Source organism: Ranitomeya variabilis, chromosome 1 (assembly GCF_051348905.1).
Source record: "Ranitomeya variabilis isolate aRanVar5 chromosome 1, aRanVar5.hap1, whole genome shotgun sequence".
Classification (NCBI taxonomy): Eukaryota; Metazoa; Chordata; class Amphibia; order Anura; family Dendrobatidae; genus Ranitomeya; species Ranitomeya variabilis.
Window position 1 is genome coordinate 158,058,791 of NC_135232.1, and position 23,971 is coordinate 158,082,761.

Sequence of the window (23,971 nt, forward strand, 5' to 3'; positions counted from 1 at the left end):
TTTTCTTTTCTTAACACCCTGGACAATAACATAGAGTTTCGCATTTCACCAGCGCTTCTACAGGTCCATAATTATAATTATGCTGTCTAGTTTTTTACTTGGCCCACTGTCCAGATACCCTCCGCATCCAATATTCTTGCGAGACCCATGAATATGGATGCAGGAGGCTTGGCTCGGGAATAACAAAAAAATAAACCCCTTGCTAATATTTTAGCGATGAAGCGTTTTGGATGTTTTGAAAATAAGCTTTATTTGGGGTCGACCTAGAGATAAATCAGTTTCTCTAGCTATTGTATCTATTTCTTTGGCCTACATGTGGTCTTCTGATTGCTCCCATAAACTAATACTATCAAAACAAAATTCCGTTCCAAACATTCTGTATACTTCCAGAACTTTTTGATTATTTGACATTCATTTGCATTTTCCCTCAAACAGGAGTTCAATGACGGGGGACGTGTGAAGCTGCTTCTAATAAGATAGACTCATTTGCATGTGCTTGTCAATAAGGCTTTAAGATTGAAAGTGCTTTGACAAAGTTGATCACGTGGCGAATAATCCCATGCTCCCTCTAAATATATGCAGAGCGAGATGGGGAAATGTGTGCAATTAAGTAATCTCTCGGCAAACCCTCCGCCTGCTAGAAAATAACAGTTATCAGCCATAAAACTCTTGCACTGACTAACATCTACAGTAATTTGATTTGTGTTTAATTATATGAAAGGAAATTGCCATGCTGTCCATTTCTGAAAGCTGCCAAATTGCTAAATGCCTAATTAGGGAAAAAATGTTTACATGTGATTGATCTAATACATCGCTCGCTAAAAATTCATATTCCTAGTATAACCATGGCATAAATATACGAGTCATGAGCAAACGTAATTTTTATCATTAAAAGGACCTCATTGGTAAAATTGTGTATATTCCAAAAGGAAAGTATTGTGTGTTTTCTAGAGGTAAGGTTGTGATCTAAAGGTTATCAGTGCAAGTCTCGCTCGCTTACTTACGGTCTTTTATTGCAGCCAAATGAGTAGTTTTTGTAAAATGTATATTATTATTTTTTGTTTATAACCAGATCGTGTTTGCAAAGGCTGAATAAATCCGACCCATCATTTCTGCCCCAGAAATCAGAGGGGACAGATTTTGCATTTTGCCCTGCTGTGATGCAGCACATTGATTAGACCCATTGACATTCGGGGCGGCTTATGACTAGTGTTGAGCGAATGTTCTCTGATGAGGTGTTATCCGCGCATGCTTGTGTGCTAGCGGAATATCTTCGGCATGCTTGAACTGGAAGTTTGAGTTCCCGCGCCTGCATGTCTCGTGCTGTTCGACAGCCGCAACACATTCAGGGATTACCTGTTTGTTAGTAATTTACCCGAACCTCATTGAAAACAATGTCGACCGAACTTTTCAGCTGGAATATCCTCTCTTGGACTTCCCCCGGAACTCCAAACATTGCAACGGACTACCAGGGGAAGTCTGCGTTCAGCGTTTAGCACCGGACCGAGCTTTTAAATTTGGGTTTGCTCATCTGTACTTCTCAATAAAATATACCGGTAACCTTAATTTAGTTAAGTTATCATTTTTAATCCACCGTACTCTGTCCAAGTCTGTCCACAGTACTCTGACTCCCAGTGCACGGTGTAACCTCCTGGATATTAGGATGACCTGTACTCTAGGTTATTAGTTAATAGTAGGGGTTACTATATTTTACACCGGCATACTAACTCTAGCAGCAATACCTGCCACCATATTATCCCTGATAACCTCTAAAATGGGATGCTCAACATTTTCAACCATCTGTCCTGCATAAAGCCGCAGCTCATACTGGCAATAATCACCATAAAACCCTCTAAGGGGAGATCCAGATATTACCATGAATATTACACTGTTCCATGTGGAACTAAAGCTTATAGTTGCAAAAATAAACCAAATAATCCTCTCTGAGGAATTACTAATTAGGGATATTGGCCGTTTCACCTATAGCAGTAATGATCACACTGTGACAAGTAAAGTTTGGGCACCCCTGGTTAAAATTACTGTTATTGTAAACAGTTAAGCGGGTTGAAGATGAAATGATTTCTACAATGGCTAACGTTAAAGATGACACATTTCCTTTGTATTTTAGGGAAAGATTTCAATATTTTTGTCTTTTACATTTTAAAAATTACAAAAAGGATAATGGGCTGATGCAAAAGTTTGGGCATCCCACATGGCTAGTACTAGTAGCACCTCATTTTAACCCCTTCCCGACATGTGACGGTATAGTACGTCACATGTCGGGACCCCCGCTTTGATGTGCGCTCCGGCGGTGAGCGCACATCAAAGCCGGGACATGTCAGCTGTTTTGAACAGCTGACATGTGCCCGCAATAGGCGCGAGCAGAATCGCGATCTGCGCGCGCCTATTAACTAGTTAAATGCCGCTGTCAAACGCAGACAGCGGCATTTAACTACCGCATCCGGCCGTGCGGCCGGATATGAGCGCATCGCCGACCCCCGTCACATGATCGGGGGTCGGCGATGCTTCTCCATTGTAACCATAGAGGTCCTTGAGACCTCTATGGTTACTGACTGCCGGTGGCTGTGAGCGCCCCCCTGTGGTCGGCGCTCACAGCACACCTGCAAATCTTCTGTGTAGCAGCGATCTTATGATCACTGCTGCATAGCAGAGCCGATCGGGCTGTGCCTGCTTCTAGCCTCCCATGGAGGCTATAGAAGCATGGCAAAAGTAAAAAAAAAAAGTTTTTAAAAATGTGAAAAAAATAAAAAAAATATAAAAGTTTAAATCACCCCCCTTTCGCCCCAATCAAAATAAATCAATTAAAAAAAACCCCAACCTACACATATTTGGTATTGCCGCGTTCAGAATCGCCCGATCTATCAATAAAAAAAAAGCATTAACCTGATCGCTAAATGGCGTAATGAGAAAAAAATTCGAAACGCCAGATTTACGTTTTTTTGGTCGCCACGACATTGCATTAAAATGCAATAACGGGCGATCAAAAGAACGTATCTGCACCAAAATGCTATCATTAAAAACGCCAGCTCGGCACGCAAAAAATAAGCCCTCACCTGACCCCAGATCACGAAAAATGGAGACGCTACGAGTATCGGAAAATGGCGCAATTTTGTTTTTTGTTTTTTGCAAAGTTTGGAATTTTTTTTCACCACTTAGGTGAAAAATAACCTAGTCATGTTAGGTGTCTATGAACTCGTAGTGACGTGGAGAATCATAATGGCAGGTCAGTTTTAGCATTTAGTGAACCTAGCAAAATAGGCAAGCAAAAAACAAGTGTGGGATTGCACTTTTTTTGCAATTTCACTGCACTTGGAATTTTTTTCCCGTTTTCTAGTACACGACATGCTAAAACCAATGATGTCGTTCAAAAGTACAACTCGTCCCGCAAAAAATAAGCCCTCACATGGCCAAATTGACGGAAAAATAAAAAAGTTATGGCTCTGGGAAGGAGGGGAGCGAAAAACGAAAACGGAAAAAGCTCCGGGGGTGAAGGGGTTAAAGTATCAGATCCTGTAAAGACTTTGTGTAGCCAGACAAGAGTCTTCCAATTCTTGTTTGAGGGATTTTCATCCATTCTTCCTTGGACCCATAGAAGTGCAAGTTGTAGTGCGACATGGCCGTCGTTCCGTTTTCCTCACCCCCGCACACCCCCTGCCAATCGCTCCTACTGGCACGTATGCTGGATTAATGGACTGTTAAAATTTCCGCTCGGGGTGAGTGCTGCTTTTCATTGCTTTCTGCACACATTTCATGCAATTTCTATTGTGGAGCACGACCATCTTTTCTGCTGGTGGCTAATTGTTGTATATGATAGGACAGGTTATGCGGATGTAATAGGGCTGGTGCCTACACAGCTTCACTTCTATATTGTATTATGTGCACATTGAACAGTCTTGGCCAAACATTATGGCTACTTACTCCATCGATCACAAGAGCCGGGGTGTCAAATCCCCCATTGTATGAAGCGGCAATTCTCGATCCCCACCCCATACATACGGGAGGCGTTACACCCTCACCAGTCAGACCTCCACCAATCCGTTATCTCTGATCCTGTAGATAGGCCAGAAGTGTCAGGCTACAGACTAATTAAATGTGGTCTATAATCGATAAAGAAGTTTTTTTTACAATTTTGGATGGCTTGGAGCATGATAAAATCAGGTTGCACAGATGCTTGCCACAAAGTTTGATGCTGTGAATGAAGTCTAGAAGCGTATCTAATGATTGTACTAAACTGGAAGACACAGTTTCCATTTCCTCGCCACCATTGTAACAATTTTAGAAATAACCTTTTTTATGGCACTTTCTTGTCTTGTTTGCGCTTTCCATTTAGCCTCTTCTAACCCGACAGCTTAATGCTTCTTGGTTTGATCCTTGGAGACACGTTCCTTGTTCGATCTCTCTCGAGTATTGTCTGGACCGAGGTATAAATAGTTTGTGCAGTGTTTTAACATTTCAGTAGCACTTTCATGCTGCCTTTGTAGAAAAGCTCTTGATCTTTATAGACTTTCTTTTTATTCTGTGCTGGAAATACATAACTGTTTGGTCATAAGAAATGCGAACCACATCTTATTAGGAAGCGAATCTGATCAGATGTGAAAGTGGTAAGATCCCCTTTTTTGTCGGGTGCAGCTAAGTTTAAGGGTTCGTATTGGGTTATTCTGCTGAAATATGACAATAGGAGGCAAAATTTATGTATGACAGGGTGGCAATATTTATGACTAGGTGTCTCATGTCCCTGGTATAACCACAACCCTATCACTGGCTGCTTTTTGTCAATATACAGTGTACACAGAAAGTTGCCAATCAGCGGTGTGGGCAGGGTTATACAGAGCTCAGCATTTAGAGCTCTGCTAGATCTACAGTAGAGAAATCTGTGACATTAAACTGGCAGAAAAACTGTAGGGAAATAAAATTGCACAAGACCATCTGGTGATACACTTTTAGGTATATGAAAAGTAAAAGGATGGTGCTCATCTGATCAGGTTTCATGCTGGCACAACTGTGAACACCATAAAATAGTTGCTGCTGCTGCCTCGTGGCTGGTGGATTATCGCCTCCTGGACAGTTGTCCAATTTGGACGATAACATGATATTAGGCTTTGCTGGCCCAAGATAGATTGAATGGTTTATATTTCCACAAAACGTTTCAACTCTGAACTAGCGTCTTTTTCAGTTGCATGGCAAGTGGTTTTCAAGAGGCTGGAAAGTGCGAAGTGTCTACTCTTGGTGCCTGCAATTGTTTTTTTCACTTGAAGAAGGCGCTAGTCCAGCATTGAAATGCATTATGGAAATAAAAGACATTCAGCTCATCTTGTTCATAAGGGTTGTTTATTACAGCAGAGCAGCCTAATATAGTGTTTATAGTCCAAATTGGTCATCTATCCTGGAGGAGATCATCCCCCAGCCACGAGGCAGCAGCACCCACTTAATCTATTGTCTGCTGAAGATGCTGATATTAACTGGTTGGGCCGACTGTCTAATCTCTACTGGGGCGCCGACCAACTAGTGGTCCCACCTGATGAAGACGGCATGTCCGTTGAAACGCGTTGTGGCTAAACTGTATCCAGTGTCAGTGTCTCCTTTCAACGCTCCTGTGACCGATTTCTACCTTAAACCCTGTGTCTATCTTCCTTTGGAGGTTTTCGGCTGGAGCTGTTGCGGTTCCTGGCACTTCCCTTATCCCTGGGGCTGCCTCCTCAGCGCTCCTAAAGGACTGCCTTACATGACTCTGATCTACTCATCAGATGGCTGTCTGATCCTGCTGACGTAAAGGGGTATTCCCATCTCCAAGATCCTATCCCAATATGTAGTAGGTGTAATAATATCAAATTCCTCCAATTAGAAATGTAGTATGCTCTTCTGAGTCACTATGCATCTTTCATCATGTGCAGTGCATTGCAGGACCTTATGTATCCATGGTTACGACCACTGATACAGTGACAGCTAGTTGCTAGTGGTTGTAACCATGGATACCTAAGGTCCTGCAATGCACTGCACATGATGAAAGATGCCTAGTGACTCAGAAGAGCATACTACATTTCTAATTGGAGGTATTTGCTAATATTAATTATATTACACCTACTCTATATTGGGCCAGGATCTTGGAGATGGGAATGCCCCTTTAACCCTGTCTGTTGGGGCCTTTATTGTGAGTGAGCCCATAGACGACCTACTATCCCTATCCCTATATAATCCCTATTTTTATTTAATCTTGTAGGCTAAGCTGCTCCTTACAAAAGAAGTGGGTCACAGAGTAGAACAAGGCAGATTGATGAATACTGTGTGACCATTGACCCATACATTGACAAACTACCTGGGTTTGTTCTCCATTGCTCTACTTATGATCTCTGCCTAATTTAATTTTTCCAGTGTGTTTGAAACCCTTTTTTTTATTGTTCTCATGTTCTTACAATGTGGCAGAAATGAATGTTTATCATATTAGAGGACAAGAGCTGAGTTATTCCAGGCGTACAATATTAGGCTGATAAGGAATCGCTAAACATTATGAGCGCTTCATTCTTATCTGCTACCATGTAAGTAATTTTAGTATTCAAAAGCAGACGGCACCGTATCCGGATCATTGTGTAACGGGACATGCTGTGCTATGCTTCTAAATACGCCATCGTGCTGTAGGCTCTGTAAAATGAAATTACAGCAATGCAGCTTTTAATATCCTGTTGTGCCCGCGTATTTTACGAGCTTGTATGATGGTTTCAGCAATGTGGTAGATATTGTAATATTCTCTATAGTTCTCCCCATCTGCTTAAGAGATCGTTTATCAAGTGTAAATTGATAGGGTTTTCTTTCTGTTTCTGCAGGATAAAAAATGGATTCTCAATCATGAAGATGTGACCCTTGGAGAATTACTGGGCAAAGTAAGTAAATGATAATATTAAACAGGTACATTGTAAATATAAACTACTAGATGGTGGCCCGATTCTAACGCATCGGGTATTCTAGAGTATGCATGTCCATGTAGTATATTGCCCATTTACGTAGTATATTGCCCAGTCACGTAGTATATTGCCCAGCTACATAGTATACAGCACAGCGACGTAGGATATTGCGCAGCTACGTAGTATATTGCACAGAGCCACATAGTATATTGCACAGCTTTGTAGTATATTGCCCAGCCACGTAGTATATTGCCCAGCCACGTAGTATATTGCCCAGCCACGTAGTATACAGCAGAGCCACGTAGGATATTGCCCAGTGACATAGTATATTACCGAGGCACGTATAGGGCCAAAAAATAAAAAATAAACATACTCACCTAACGATCCGAGGGCCCCTTGTAGTGTATCATACTGACAAAAGAAAAAATCCAGCTCACCATAGTTGTAGTCCCTGGAGGCTCGGAGCACGGAAACACTGTGTCAAGGCGTGAGGAATGCAGGAAATAGAAAAAAATCCAGCTCAACGAGGTGGTGAAAAAGCAAAGTCTTGGTACTTTATTCACTTCATATCAAAAAATAGAGGATAAAACAACAGCACAATATAATTAAAAACACTATCTACGCGTTTCTGGTGACTTAGTCAAGTGTATCATACTCACCATTCTTGTCGCTGCTCCTCTGCGTCCTGCCTCTTCTCTTCCTGGGATCCTGTGCAGATGGTAGTGGTCGGCTTCAGGAAAATGGCCGCTGGATGCTGCGCGTGCGCAGATCGAGATCGCGGCGGCCATTTTCCTGAAGCCGTGTTCCATTGCAAGTGCCAGGGCTGGTGGGAGCAGGACCTATGAAGACGTCGCGGTCACATGACCGTGACATCATGGCAGGTCCTTGCCGCACACCAGCCCTGGGACGGGACCGGACCGCAAGCTGACGCTTGTAATGGAGCGGTCCGGGGAGCGTGGCGAGGAGCGAGAAAGGCGGCGGAGGGTGAGTATAGCAGGTTTTTTTTTTTTATTTATTATTTTTAACATTACATTTTGTACTATTGATGCCGCATAGGCAGCGTCAATAGTACAAAGTTGGGGACACACAGGGTTAATAGCAGCGGTAACGGAGTGCGTTACCCGCGGCATAACGCGGTCCGTTACCGCCGGCATTAACCCTGTGTGAGCGGTGTATGCGGGCGCCGGCAGTGAGTGCGGGGAGTAAGCGGCCATTTTTTTCTGGACTGTGCGCGTCGCTGATTGGTCGCGGCAGCCATGACAGGCAGCTGCCGAGACCAATCAGCGAACGAATAACGGTGACAGACAGAAGGACAGACGGAAGTACCCTTAGACAATTATATATATAGATGATGTTTGTTACTGCGGATCCTTATATAAAAAAGTTTTTTCTTACCAATTGTTATGTAAAAAGGCAAGGGAACAATTTAATTGTGGCTCCATGGTCTAAAAGCATTTTTAGACACTAATTACCGTATATACTCTTGTAAAAGCCGAGATTTTCAGCACATTTTTTTTGTGCTGAAAACTCCCCACTAGGCTTATACACAAGTCAATAGTCCAGAACGCTGGCAGGGGAGCGGGAGTGGCGGAGCAGCGGCAGGAGCTAACAGAAGACCTCGTACTCGCCCTCCGTCACTACATCTACGTTGTCCCAGCGCCAGCAGCTCTCCTCTCCTGAGCGGTCACGTGGTATCGCTCATTAAGGTAATGAATATGGATTCGTCTCCACTCCTATAGGCGTGGAGCACATATTCATTACCTTAATGAGCGGTACCACATGACTGCTCAGGAGAGGAGAGCTGCCTACGGAGATACAGGCGCGGAGATGCATTGATGTCGCCAGGAGGCAGGAGGGTGAGTAGGACAGAGGGTGGGAAGGGGGGAGCCGAGCCATGCGGGACCAGGGGAGCCGAGCCATGCGGGACCAGGGGAGCAGAGCTATGCGGGACCAGGGGAGCCGAGCCATGCAGACCGGGGGAGCTGTGAAAACAATACGTTTGCCCAGTTTTTCAAGGCAAAATTAGGTGCCTCGGCTTATATTCGGGTCTACTTATACACAAGTATACACGGTACTTTAAAAGAAGTTAATAGAAATCCCCCATAAGACATTTGTGTTTTGCAGCCCCATCCCTTCTCCTTCAGTCTTATCCTTCTTGGCTACGCAGGTGGGGAGCATTTTCTTACTGTACAACTTGGTAAATTACAATGCTAGAAAAATAGATTGTCAGTGGCCATAGAACACGTTATTGTACTCAGTGTTCCAGTTGTCAGGAATTGTATTAATTTTACATTTAACTAATGTCTATATTGTCTTCATATTTAAGTGCAAGTAATGTATGAATGAGCATGGTAAAGCAGATATTGGCTCAGGGCACTGCAGGTCTGAAGTGGAGGAATTAATCATTTGAGAATTATTCCAATTCCCATCTATTCTGTACTACGAGGCAAATTTACAGTAGAACTAAATAATGAATTCCCTTACTGGAAAATGAGATGTTGAATATTTAACCACTCAGTTTATACTACGACTGATTCAATGTTTAGTATGACTTTGGTGTTTTATTACATTTTCTTTGCCGTATTGTGCAGTATTAGGGGGGGTTAGGTATATAACTGTATAGAATGGAAACGTAACACATACTGACTGTCTAAAGGCAAAGGCCAGTTAAAATGTCCTGAATGTTAAAGGGGATCCTTAAGAAGATAAAGGGTTTCTTGGGACATAATATTCATAGGATCAATATTAGGTCGGTGGGCTACAACACTTTGCACAATCACTGATCAGCTGTTCGAGGCTTCCGTGGGCATTGGAAGTAGACACTGAATAAAGCTGCCCAGGAGCCGTTCTGTTAAGTGTGTAGCTGCCACTGCTGGGTACTGCAGATCAGCTCTTGTTCTCGCAGACTCTCACTGACTTGATATTGATGACTGAATATCTGAAATAAAGGTCATCAATATAATATGAAAGGAGAGCCCCTTTAAATCGGCCACTGTGCAGTGCATTTTAAGATATTGAGTGGTGTTATCCCAAAGAATACACTTAGAACGTAACGTAAAGGTAAATTAAAACACGTGGTGCTGCCTATTTCCGAGTGCTGAACAGCTGCTTACAAGTTCCTTTTTTGCTGGCCTGGTGGGAACATGATTATTATTAACGCCGTTGTTCTGTCCCTCTACAGCATCATGTCGTCGGCAGTACATGTCCTATTTTCTCCAGGCGATATGCTGCCCATTACCACACCTTCTATGTTGGCATACAAGATCCGATCACCTAACAAACAAGCGTTTTGCTTCTTTTTTGGGTGATAGTCTGGTACGAGCAGCGCTGCCAATCCATCTTTGTTTTCCAATTATTGTCCCTGGTAAATGGAGCATAAGTCTATTGATCACATTGAAGCTGTCACACCCTAGAGCTGCTTAACTCGACAACGCAGACACAAAGAAAAATTGGCCATTATAGAAGAAGGGTATGTCTGGACTGTGTGCATTTGCTGCTCATTTCACCCTTGATATATTAAAAATGATGAAATCTGCTGTGGATATTCACACATTCAGCAGCAGAATGACATTTTTACTAAATTGAATGTCCCCAGGATGTGAATGGTTGTCCCCATAGAATATATCCATGTTATGTGCGATTTATATATTACTTAGATCTAGCACCAAGTAGGAGAAATAAAATATTGCTCCAAGTTTCCTCCTGTATTAGGAACATATCAAGGACATCTGTGTGACTGGCTCCACATTACCCCACACACCCGGCCACTACTCACACGGATGTCCTTGATAAAGACCTAATGTAGGTCGAAACGTTGGGCAATAGTTGTATCTCCTATAGGGTGGCGGGTATAAGTAAAACAGGTTTGCACCAAGTTCTTTTACTTCTTAATTTGTCGGTACTGAGGCTATCACTACAGTGTTATGGGACCATTGTCCTTTCCTTGAACAGGACCACTAATACTGGCTGAGTTGCTGGCTTGTTTTTACGTGGATTGATTTATGTATTAATCTGCTGAGGATTTTACCTTCACCCTTTCTTTTTGAATAGTTGAATTAAAAAAAACTTTGTTATTATTCTGGACATGAGCTTACAAATCCAAAAACCTTCTACTGTTAAAACTTCAAACCTTTATTATAATACATTTTATGGTTTCCTACTTTATTTTGTAACAATTATTTACAGCAAGAAGAGTAATATACAGGTCCCTATATTAGGCTATAGAAGTAGGGATCGAACAGATTTTGTCCTCTATAACGATAATTTGGCATATTATACTATTAAACATGTAATGAGTGAAGGAGATGCTGCAATGTACCTATAGACTCCTCAGGAGACGTTGTTGGCTATTTAGATATTGGCTCTGTTGCATGCCGTAATATGCGAGCCCAATATGTTTCATACATACCACTGGTATACTCTTCTCAACATTTAAATTACAACCTAAAGAATGAAAAGTCATTGAATTATGGAAATAACGGGATAGACATGTTAATAATATGCAAATATGAAAATGTAGAATTTTTTTAAAAAAACAAATCAACTTGTGAATATGCACGCCGTGAGGTTATAAATAATAATAATCTTTATTTATATAGCGCCAACATATTCTGCAGCGCTTTACAGTTTAACAATTTCAAACACAACAGTCATAAGTAACAATAACTATAAATGGTTATCTGAGGAACTGGAATCATCTAGATCCTATGCTGGCAGCTACCTTTGCAAATGCCAGCCAATGATGTCTGAGATGTGCTTAATGGTAAACAAGTTCAGAGACGCTGCAGGTCATTGTAGCACATCTAAGGCACGCAAACTGCTCACAGTAGCACAAGCAACATATGGCCTGGCATGGTGGTTTTGAAAAATGACTCCTGGTACTTAGGAGAAATGGCTATATCGCTAGATCCACCACCAAAACCATATAATGCCAAGCTGTTAGTGTACCTGGATTGAAGACTGGAAGGGTTCATCAACTGTACATTTTGCAGTGTGAAGTTCCCTTGTGAAGGCCTCTTAAAGGTATTGCCCACGTGGTAATGTTGTCTACTGATCTCCACTTTTTATCCCAGGATTATGAGGTGATGTGTACAAGAGCTAAACCCTTCTAGTATCCATTCCAGGTACACTAATCATACGATATTTACATAGTAACATAGTTAGCAAGGCCGAAAAAATACATTTTTTCAGCCTATATTCCGTCAGAATAAATCCCCAGATCTACGTCCTTCTAAGGAACCTAATAAATGTAAGATACAATATTGTTACGCTCCAGGAAGACATCTAGGCCTCTCTTGAACCCCTCCACTATAGTAACATATCAATTTGATTGATTTGATGGTTGGAACCAGTGGTAAGGCCACTGCTACAAAGTGTTCCGCGCTACAATGCCTGACCTTTATGTTGCTCGTGCTGCTGAGAGGAGTCTGCATGGCGTAAACGCGCTAACCATTGCTACTTGGTTATGGGGATGATACCGTTGCGAAGGGAGATGCAAATAGCGCATGTTGATAATGTGTATGCCCAAATATGCAAATTGCCTCTGCTGAAAAAGGAGGACTTAACTCTATAGCGCCGCCTATTGGAAGTAGCGATCCTACAAGTCACAATCAACCCTTTAACGAGTCGTGCAATATGACTTAGGATAAAAGCCAAATCAGTATCTCGCTTCCAATAGGTGGCGCTATAGAGTTAAGTCCTCTTTTTTTCAGCAGAGGCAATTTGCATATTTAAATTCCCAGAGGAGCATTGCACGGCGAATAAGCCTCCTTACCTTGACAAGCCAGCTGGTATGTCACTCTCCATAAGGAGAAACGTTACCCCTTAGACCCCAGTCCAGAGCCTCTCACCTAGCCAAATCAGTTCTCATGCTTCGCACTGACGAGGGCCAACAGCCCAAAACACCGTGTCTGCGAATTGAGATACTGATTTGGCTTTTATCCTAAGTCATATTGCACGACTCGTTAAAGGGTTGATTGTGACTTGTAGGATCGCTACTTCCAATAGGTGGCGCTATAGAGTTAAGTCCTCTTTTTTTCAGCAGAGGCAATTTGCATATTTAAATTCCCAGAGGAGCATTGCACGGCGAATAAGCCTCCTTACCTTGACAAGCCAGCAGGTGTATGCCCAAAGACATTTAGCATGGCAAAACATTTCCTCAGACAACCATTATTAACCTCATTTATTACATACAAAGGTGTGCAAGTCTTCTGTGACGATCATAATTCATACTGAAGTCGAGATTTTATGAAAATAGTTTCGATTTTTTCATTCTTTGGGTTGGCTATCCATCCTGTGATATCCATAATTCACAGATTTTTCCTTCTTGGTGTTGCAATTTCAATATTGAAGAGTGTATGAAAGAACATAGGGGGATTACATAGATAGTATACTGCCCCCCTTCATATAAGCAATGGCCATATCTATATACAATGATGTCCTGTAAGAGCCATATTGTATACACCGAAGGGATGGCTTAAATCACCCACCATCCATCAGTATATAACATGTATCCCACAATTAACTGAACCAACATAGAGGGTCACAATAATAAATGAATCACAAACAATATGCTGTCCCTGTATACTCCCCTATTATTGATTCTGCCTATCCACAGAGGTTGGCACCCTAAAGTTTACATCCGTTGACTCCCCATGGAATGCCCTAGGTAAACCCTGTTATTGCAGATAAAAAACAAAAGGCAAATAACTTGGAGTCCAGTCACAATTAAACAAATCAGTTACTGTTCAAGAGAAACAATGCGGTGTAAGTTATCCATTGTTGTACCTGTAAAAACTTATATATATATATATATATATATATATATATATATATATATATATATATATATATATATATATATATATATATATATATATATATATACACACACTAGCTGTTTCCAGCCAGCTAACGCTCGGCATGCTCATTGCTATCTAATTAACGCTGCTAGTGATTAAACTAAAGTAAATAATGACAACATTCAATAGCGCTTACGCAGGTGGTAAATTAACTTAAAATGAACTTAATAACAATAATAATAATTAAAAATCAGAATAATACTAATACATTTTATTCACAGTGTAAAATCAGTAAAATCAAAATTAAACTGGATTCGTGTGGTAATGTGTGGGGATGCAGCCTCATGTGGTAATGTGGAGGGCAGAGCCTCGTGTGGTAATGTGTGAGGACGGAGCCTCGTGTGGTAATGTGTGGGGACAGAGCCTCGTGTGGTAATGTGTGGGGACGGAGCCTCGTGTGGTAATGTGTGGGGACGGAGCCTCGTGTGGTAATGTGTGGGGACGGAGCCTCGTGTGGTAATGTGTGGGGACGGAGCCTTGTGTGGTAATGTGTGGAGACGGAGCCTCGTGTGGTAATGTGGGGGGCGGGATTATATGTGGTAATATGGTGGGGGGGCGGGATTATGTGTGGTAATGTGGGGGGCGGGATTGTGTGGTAATGTGGTGGGGGGGCGGGATTATGTGGTAATGTGGGGGGGGCGGGATTGTGTGTGGTAATGTGGGGGGCGGGATTATGTGTGGTAATGTGGGGGGGCGGGATTATGTGTGGTAATGTGGGGGGTGGGATTATGTGTGGTAATGTGGTGGGGGGCGGGATTGTGTGTGGTAATGTGGTGGGCGGGCGGGATTATGTGTGGTGATGTGGTGGGGGGCGGGATTGTGTGTGATAATGTGGGGGGGCGGGATTGTGTGTGGTAATGTGGTGGGGGGCGGGATTGTGTGTGGTAATGTGGTGGGGGCGGGATTGTGTGTGGTAATGTGGGGGCAGGATTGTGTGTGGTAATGGGGGGGATTATATGTGGTGATGTGTGGGGGGTGGAGCTGTGCAGGGGGCGGGATTAGCGAGTAATCACGATGCCTCTTATATAGATACCGTAATTATGGCTGATTATGATCTAATTTATAAACATTTGGTGACAGACAAAATGAAGAATACGATACATATTCTTCCCATGGGCACATGTTAGGCATTTCTCTAGCTGCATGAGCCCAGTGGTCCTGGCCATCTCCATTGATCGCTTGATTACCTAATACATAATAACTTTTGTAATTCTACAAACACTCAGTAATGTCTTTATATTACCATTAATGGTTACTAGGTTTTTGATATTTCTTTCATCTTTGTATCCTTGTATATTCAAGCTAATTTCGGCCAGAGTGGAGCCTCTTACAGGAAAACCTGCACTCATTACATTATGTGTACCTCACATGTTTTTTTTTTCTTAATTTTTTCTTTGATATGTCTGGCTTTGGATTGACACATTTTTTGCAAGTATAAATTCTAGAGGTTGTAAAAGGACACCAAACAGACTTTCTTTTATGTCTGAGAGATCGATTCGCCTAAATCTCTAGTCATTTCTAATTCTTAATGCTTGCTTGGCTGAAGAACAGAGCCTCATATATTCATGTAAAATATACACATACGTTTTGTCATTTTAGCGGTTTACCAAAACATTTTCAGAGTACAGTTATATAATTAATATGGGCTTAAAGTGCAGACTCACAGCTTTCATTTGAGGGTATTCACATCCTAATTAAAGTAAAGGTACCGTCACACTAAGCGACGCTGCAGCGATACAGACAACGATGCCGATCGCTGCAGTGTCGCTGTTTGGTCGCTGGAGAGCTGTCACACAGACCGCTCTCCAGCGACCAAGGATGCCGAGGTCCCTGGGTAACCAGGGTAAACATCGGGTTGCTAAGCGCAGGGCCGCACTTAGTAACCCGATGTTTACCCTGGTTACCAGTGTAAAATGTAAAAAAACAAACACTACATACTCACCTTCGCGTCCCCCGGCGTCCGCTTCCTGCACTGACTGAGTGCCGGCCCTAACAGCAGAGCGGTGACGTCACCGCTGCGCTCTGCTTTCACTTTAGGGCCGGCGCTCAGTCAGTGCAGGAAGCGGACGGCGGGGGACGCGAAGGTGAGTATGTACTGTTTAGTTTTTTACATTTTACACTGGTAACCAGGGTAAACATCGGGTTACTAAGCGCGGCCCTGCACTTAGTAACCCGATGTTTACCCTGGTTACCATTGTAAAACATTGCTGGCATCGTTGCTTTTTCTGTCAAACACAACGATACACAGCGATCTGACGACCAAATAAAGTTCTGAACTTTAATCAACGACCAGCGATATCACAGCAGGATCCAGATCGCTGCTGCCTGTCAAACACAACGATATCGCTATCCAGGACGCTGCAACGTCACAGATCACTAGCGATATCGTTTAGTGTGACGGTACCTTAAGTCTTTAGGAATTGCAGCTCTTTAATATGTAGTTACCTCTTTTTAAAGGGACCAAACGTAATTGGACAATTATTTCAAAAGCTCTTTAATGGGCCGCGTGAGCTATTCCCTCGTTAATCCATCATCAGTTAACCCCTTAATGACCGGAGCTTTTTTCGGTTTTGCGTCTTCGTTTTTCTCTCCCCTCCTTCCCAAGAACCATAACTTTTTTTTATTTTTCTGGCAATATGGCCATGTGAGGGCTTACTTTTTGCGGGACAAATTGTACTTTTGAACGACACCATTGGTTTTACCATGTCGTGTAGTAGAAAACGGGAAAAAAAATTCCCTTCGCGGTGAAATTGCAAAAAAAGTGCAATCCCAAACTTGTTTTTTGTTTAGCTTTTTTTGCTAGGTTCATTAAATGCTAAAACTGATCTGCTATTATGATTCTCCAGGTCATTACGAGTTCATAGACACCAAACGTGTAGGTTATTTTTCATCTAAGTGGTGAAAAAAAAAAAATCAAAATTTTGCTTAGAAAAAAAAAATTGCGCCATTTTCCGATACCCGTAACGTCTCCACTTTTTGTGATCTGGGGTTGGGTGAGGGCTTAATTTTTGTGTGCCGTGCTGACATTTTTAATGATACCATTTTGATGCAGATACGTTCTTTTGATCGTCCGTTATTGCATTATAATGCAATGTTGTGGCGACCAAATAAAGGTAATTCTGGCTTTTTGACTCTTTTTCTTGCTGCGCCTTCTAGCGATCAGGTTAATCCTTTTTTTTTTTTTATTGATCGGGCGATTCTGAACACGGCGATACCAAATAATGTGTAGGTTGATTTTTTTTTTTTTTTATTGTTTTGTTTTGAATGGGGCAAAAGGGGGCTGATTTAAACTTTTATATTTTTTGTAATTTTTTTCATATTTTTAAATACATTTAAACATTTTTTATTTTTATTTTGGCATGCATCAATAGCCCCCATGGGAGCTTAGAAACTGCTATAACTCGATTGCTTCTGCTACATAGAGGCGATGCTCAGTGTGGTGCTCATAGCAATCCGGCATCAACAACCATAGACGTCTGCAGGAGACCTCTGGTTGTTATGCCGATGCACCGATAACCCCCCCGATCATGTGACTGGGGTCACCGGTGCGTTTCCGTCCGGATGGCCAGAAGTGCTTGTTAAATGCCGCATTTAACTACGGTAGTTAATAGGTGTGGTCGGATCGCGATTCCACCGCTCCTATTGCGGGCACTTGCTGTTAAAAACGACTGACATGTCCCGGCTTTGATGCGGGCTCACTGCCGGATCCTGCATCAAAGCGCGGGGTTCTGCCATGGCAGAAACGGGTTAAAAAGGTAAAAGTCTCAAGCTGAATCCAGGTTTGGCATTTTCCTTTCGAAGCTGTTGCTGTGAACCCACAACATGTGGTCAAAGGAGCTCTCGATGGAAGAAAAACAGACCATTAATAGGCTGACAAAAAGAAGAAATCCATCAGAGAGCAAACTGAAATGTTTTGAGTCGCCATATCAACAGTATGGTATATCCTGCAAAAAAAGAGCGCACTGGTGAGCTTAAGGCTATGTGCACACATCAGGATTTCTGGCAGAAATTTTCCTGTCAAAAACCGGACATTTGTGCATAGAATCGCAGGAAAACGCGGAAAATCCGCAAAATTAATGAACATGCTCCTTTTTTTACCGCGATGCGCTTTTTTCGCGGAAAAACATGCCCAAAACATGCAGAATGCATTCTAAATGATAGGATGCATAATGTATGCGTTTTTAATGAGTTTTTATAGCGTTTTTATCGCGAGAAAAACGCGAAAAAACCTGAACGTGTGCACATAGCCTAACGCAAAAAGGCCCCACCGAAGACAACAGGGTGAATGATTAGAGAATCCTTTCCTTGTAGAAAACCCCCTTCACAATAACCACTCAAGTGAAGAAAGCTATCCAGGTAGCTATCCAGGTAGTAGGCGTTTCAGTATCTGAGTCTACAATAAAGAGAGAGACTTCCTGAGAGCAAATACATAAATAAATAATATAAATTCACCACGAGTTGCAAACTATTAATCAGCAAGAAAGGCCATATTAGACTTGGCGAAAAAAACATCTAAAGAAGCCGCCCAGTTCTGGAAAAGCATTCTTTGGACAGATAAAACTAAAATAAACGTATACCAGAATGATGGGAAGATGAAAGTTTGTCTAAGGCTTGGAAAGGCTCATATGATCCAAAGCACATCCAAGCTGTAAAACATGGTGGAGGCAGTGTGACGGCATGGGAATGCATGGCTTCCAATGCTGCTGGCTCCCTAGTGTTTATTGATGATGTAAATAAAGAAGGAAGCAGCTGGATGAATTGTGGCGTGTCATCAAACGCTCATTGCCTGCAAAGGATTCGCTAGAATATCTAAAAAATGAACATTTTATTTGTGGTAAAATTAATTTATCCAATTACTTGGAGCCCCTGAAATAAGGAGGCTTTGTAGAAAAATGGTTGCAAATCCTAAACATTTGTCATTGTTCAACCCCTCTAATTAATCCTGAAAATGTACACTTCAATTGCATCTTAGTTGTTTAATAATAAATAAAAAAATAGTGGCATGCATAGGCCAAACAGCGAAGATTCGGTTACTGTCCAAATATTTGTGGACCTAAGTTTGTGTATATATATATATATATATATATATATATATATATATATATATATATATATATATATATATATATATATCTATATATCTATATATATAGTGTGTGTTTATAGATAGGAAATCAAACACTGCAACGCTGAAATTTAACCCTGTCCCTTAAAGCTATTCTAATATATATGTGTGTGTATGTGTATATATATTATATTATACTATATTATAAATTATACCGTGCTGTGCTAGCATTTTTTTAGGCAGGTGTGAAAAAAGTGTTGCAACATAGGTAAGCTTTCAAAAATAGAATTGTAATTTATTTTTATTAATTAACAAAAATGAGAAATGCAAGACCAAAGTGGAAAACTCAATCCAATGAATAGTGGTGTGACCACCCTTGGTCTTCAATACAGCATCAGTTGTTTTCCGTACATTTGCACAGCGTTTTTCAAGGAACTCTGTAGGCAGGTTGTTTCAAACACCTTGGAAAACTAACAATCTTCTGTGAACGGAGGCTTGATCAAATCTTATGGTCTGTTAATGTATATCTAGGCTCTGTTGGGGCCAGATTATCACTTTTAGGACTCCTTGTTCTTTACTTTGAATATCGTTTTTCAAGGGAATCTGTCAGCAGGTTTTTGTCACCTCATCTGAGAGCGGCATGATGTAGGTAAAGAGAAGCTGAATCCAACAATGTATCACAGATTACTGGGTGCAGCCGTTCTCGCACAATCAGAGCGTTTAGATTTAGAATGAAGCAAAGCTGAGAAAGCTAGCCCCGCCCACACCAGGCCCTGTATATTCAGTGTCCATAGACAGTGAGCTGCTCATCCCAGGACAGGGCATTGCCAGTAATCTTAGTGATAAATCCTTTACAGTTAAGGTACCTTCACATTAAGCGACGCTGCAGCGATAGCGACAACGATGCCGATCGCTGCAGCGTCGCTGTTTGATCTCTGGAGAGCTGTCACACCGACCGCTCTCCAGCGACCAACGATGCCGAGGTCCCCGGGTAACCAGGGTAAACATCGGGTTGCTAAGCGCAGGGCCGCGCTTAGTAACCCGATGTTTACCCTGGTTACCAGCGTAAAATGTAAAAAAACCAAACAGTACATACTTACATTCGCGTCCCCCGGCGTCCGCTTCCTGCACTGACTGAGCGCCGGCCCTAACAGCAGAGCGGTGACGTCACCGCTGTGCTGTACTTTCACTTTACGGCGCTCAGTCAGTGTGGGAAGCGGACGCCGGGGGATGCGAAGGTGAGTATGTACTGTTTGTTTTTTTTACATTTTACACTGGTAACCAGGGTAAACATCGGGTTACTAAGCGCGGCCCTGCGCTTAGTAACCCGATGTTTACCCTGGTTACCAGTGTAAAACATTGCTGGCATCGTTGCTTTTGGTGTCAAACACGACGATACACGCCAGTCTGACGACCAAATAAAGTTCTGAACTTTGTTCAACGACCAATGATGTCACAGCAGGATCCTGATTGCTGCTGCGTGTCAAACTAAACGATATCGCTAGCCAGGACGCTGCAACGTCACGGATCACCAGCGATATCGTTTAGTGTGAAGGTACCTTTAGTAAACAACAGCGTGTACTTTGACAAGTGACACATCCCTGAATTCTGCTGTCTTCAGATTACATAGCAAAGACCTGCTGACAGATTCCCTTTAATGACATTGGCTTTGTCTTGAGTCGTTATTCTTCTACAGAATAAATTTGAAGGGAATCAGATCCCTCACTGATAGTACTGCATAATCGATAAGTATCTGACTGTATCTCTCAGTATTGAAAATAACATTAATCTTGCTGCTGCCGCCCTTTTGGTGCACCCCTATTCATACGATTTTGTGCATTGTCCAGTCACTTGGTCTTGTTTCCGTGTGGAAGGAATGGATTTTGATCGCAATTATTCCAGACTTCTGACCAGACTTCTTTGAACAGTAGATGGGTATCTCTAGGTCGCACTGGTTGCTGCCTGTTATGAGCTGATGGCATTGCTGTACATCATCCAATTTCTTGGGAAACTGTCCTCAACCTTGCCGATTCCTCGGTGTCCTAAAGGCTGAGCAATACAGGCAGACCCGTATCCATCATGCATTACCAATAGTGAGGTGTCCGATTGGCTCAAAATGTATTTTTTAGGCAGAAAACCTCCCCAAACATGAAGTGAAGGTCATAAAGAACAATATTTAGCTAAAAAGCAGAACAGAGAGTTCTGAAAGTGATGAAGTGAGCCCTGGTCTTAACATCGAGTCTGTTCGGGATTACATGAGCAGACAAGGATTGGCACAAGCGGCATCCACAGAAGATCTGTGGTTAGTTCTTCAAGATGTTTGTAACAACCTCCGTGGCCAGTTCCCTCAGAAACTGTGGACAAGTGCACTTAGAAGAAATGATGCTGTCACACCAAGTATTGAGTTCATTGAGATTTCTAATTTGTTAATTGATAAGTTACTTTACAGCATTGTTTACGTGCCTGCCTAACGCTTTTGCGCACAGTATTGTGATAAATATATGATTTTATTTTTTCTCCTGTTTGAGAAAATGTATAAAAATAAATATAGTCAGTTTGCAGTTTAACTATGAATTTATTTTCCATTTACAGGGTAATTTTGGTGAAGTTTTCAAGGGAACATTAAAAGATAAAACACCGGTTGCCGTTAAAACATGCAAAGAAGATCTTCCTCAGGAATTAAAAATCAAATTCTTATCTGAAGCCAGGTGGGTTAAGTGGAGAACAGTCATGGATATTGACACTGTGTGGTGGCATTATAATGATCACAAACCTGCTGATAGAAGATCCGTTTCAGAATGTGCCCTTGTAATGTACAAACCAAATTAAGCAGCAGTTTCTCGTGGACCACCCTCACCCATAGTACAAATTATGCAATATTACAGTAACCCTTCAGCTGCTTCAACATTTTAATTACCAGATGTTCAAATGATTACTTTCACACACACACACACATACATATATATATATATATATATATATATATATATATATATATATATATATATATATATATATATATATATATATATGTGTGTGTGTATATATATATCTATAATATAACGCTAGGAGCGTCACTCTGTCCGAAGCCTTTATAGACTGCACAAGCGCCGGCGCAGTCTGGACCCCACAGAGTGACGCTCCCAGGAGATCGCGGTATGCGTAAGCACTGAACGCACACCGCGATCTCCAACGGAGAAGCAGGGACGAGCCAGGAGGGTGAGTATGCAATATTTACCTGTCCCGGCGTTCCACCGATGCGCGCTGCTCCATCCTCTGCCTGTGACGTTCAGTTCAGAGGGCGCGATGACGCGCTTAATGCGCGCCGCCCTCTGACTGAACAGTCACAGCCAGAGGATGTGGAGGATGGAGCAGCGCGCATCGATGGAACGGGGGACAGGTAAATATAGCAAGTGCTGGGGGCCTGAGCTAGCGGCGACACCGGCACCTGACCCCCACAGTGTGCCGGTGTCCCCGCCTGCTCAGGCCCCCAGCACTCGGCGCCCAGCACAGCCACGCACAGCCGCCCGCACTCACCACAGCCACGCACAGCCGCCCGCACTCACCACAGCCACGCACAGCCGCCCGCACTCACCACAGCCACGCACAGCCGCCCGCACTCACCACAGCCACGCACAGCCGCCCGCATTCAGCACCGCCACACACAGCCGCCCGCACTCAGCACCGCCACGCACAGCCGCCCGCACTCAGCACCGCCACGCACAGCCGCCCGCACTCGGCACCGCCACGCACAGCCGCCCGCACTCGGCACCGCCACGCACAGCCGCCCGCACTCGGCACCGCCACGCACAGCCGCCCGCACTCGGCACCGCCACGCACAGCCGCCCGCACTCACCACAGCCACGCACAGCCGCCCGCACTCAGCACTACCACGCTTATCCGCCCGCACTCAGCACAGCCGCCCTCGGGCAGTAGAGCCGGAGAGAGAAAGATGGGAGCAACATATGGCAGAATGGAAACCGGAACAGGCAGAATGGGTGCAGCACATTACAACAGAATGGGGGCGCAGGATGGGAGCAGCACATGACAGAATGGGGGCACAGGATGGGAGCAGCACATGACAGAATGGGGGCACAGGATGGGAGCAGCACATGACAGGATGGGGGTGTAGGATGGAGCAGCATATGACAGGATGGGGACGCAGGATGGAGCAGCACATGACAGGATGGGGCGCAGGATGGAGCAGCACATGACAGGATGGGGATGCAGGATGGAGCAGCACATGACAGGATGGGGACGCAGGATGGAGCAGCACATGACAGGATGGGTCGCAGGATGGAGCAGCACATGACAGGATGGGGACCATATACCAATATAAATGCTCGCCACCCGGGCGTAGAACGGGTTCAATAGCTAGTATATATATATATGTATATAAAATCATATTATATCCCAAATTCCATGTTTTTTGTTTATAAAAGTTGACGCCTGGCACACTGAAAAAAGCCACCCCTAGCACTTTACTGTAATGGGTTTCTTCATGGGTATCTTTCTGGAGAAATAAGTAAAACCTATTCGTGTGGCAGCTATGGGGGGCTATTACTCTAGTAGAAAAAGATTTGTGTACACAGCTCTTATGTATAGGGCACGAATATTGTACGTACATGTGAATAAATTGTCCTCTTCCCTCAACCAGGGTCCACAAAATTTACAGTAAGGCTGGGGGCACATGTGGAACAAAAATTCTATCATGCAGGAGAATCGGGGCCAATTATGCCAATGACTCTCTGCTCAAACTCGGATCACAGGTGTGGAGGAGACTGAGAATGTCATTTCCACATCTTCTCCATTGCCGGCATCTGCAGTAATTTAGCTGCATTCATATGACATCTTAGTGCAGTCTGATGGTTCACATCGCAGGCTGCGATTGTTTTCTCATGCTGAATCGACAATAGAAAAACAGTCACAGATCTGCTTTGCCCCATAGAATAACACTGGGTAGGGTGTTATCCGATAAAACACCGCATAGTGCTCGACCATGTTATATGCTAGCGTGAGCGAGCCCTTAGAAACTAAGTTTTGAAGCCTTATAACTTATCTAGTGTTTAAAGGGGTTGTCCTGCCTTAGACTACAATCACTTTTTGTGAATTCTCACATCATGCGCACT

At 43.0% G+C, this 23,971-nt stretch overlaps 1 protein-coding gene across 4 annotated transcripts in view; it reads left to right on the forward strand.

Moving 5' to 3' along the window:
* Positions 1-23,971, forward strand: part of FER (FER tyrosine kinase) — a 310,990-nt gene that overhangs the window by 192,300 nt on the left and 94,719 nt on the right. For all 4 annotated transcript variants that reach the window (XR_013221836.1, XR_013221837.1, XM_077290053.1 and 1 more), the window contains exons 15-16: positions 6,840-6,896; positions 21,435-21,550. Coding sequence is in view for 2 of the 4 variants with exons in the window: in XM_077290053.1 (XP_077146168.1) it covers positions 6,840-6,896; positions 21,435-21,550 (173 nt within the window). In the remaining 2 variants the exon portion in view is untranslated. The remainder of the gene's footprint in view (positions 1-6,839; positions 6,897-21,434; positions 21,551-23,971) is intronic.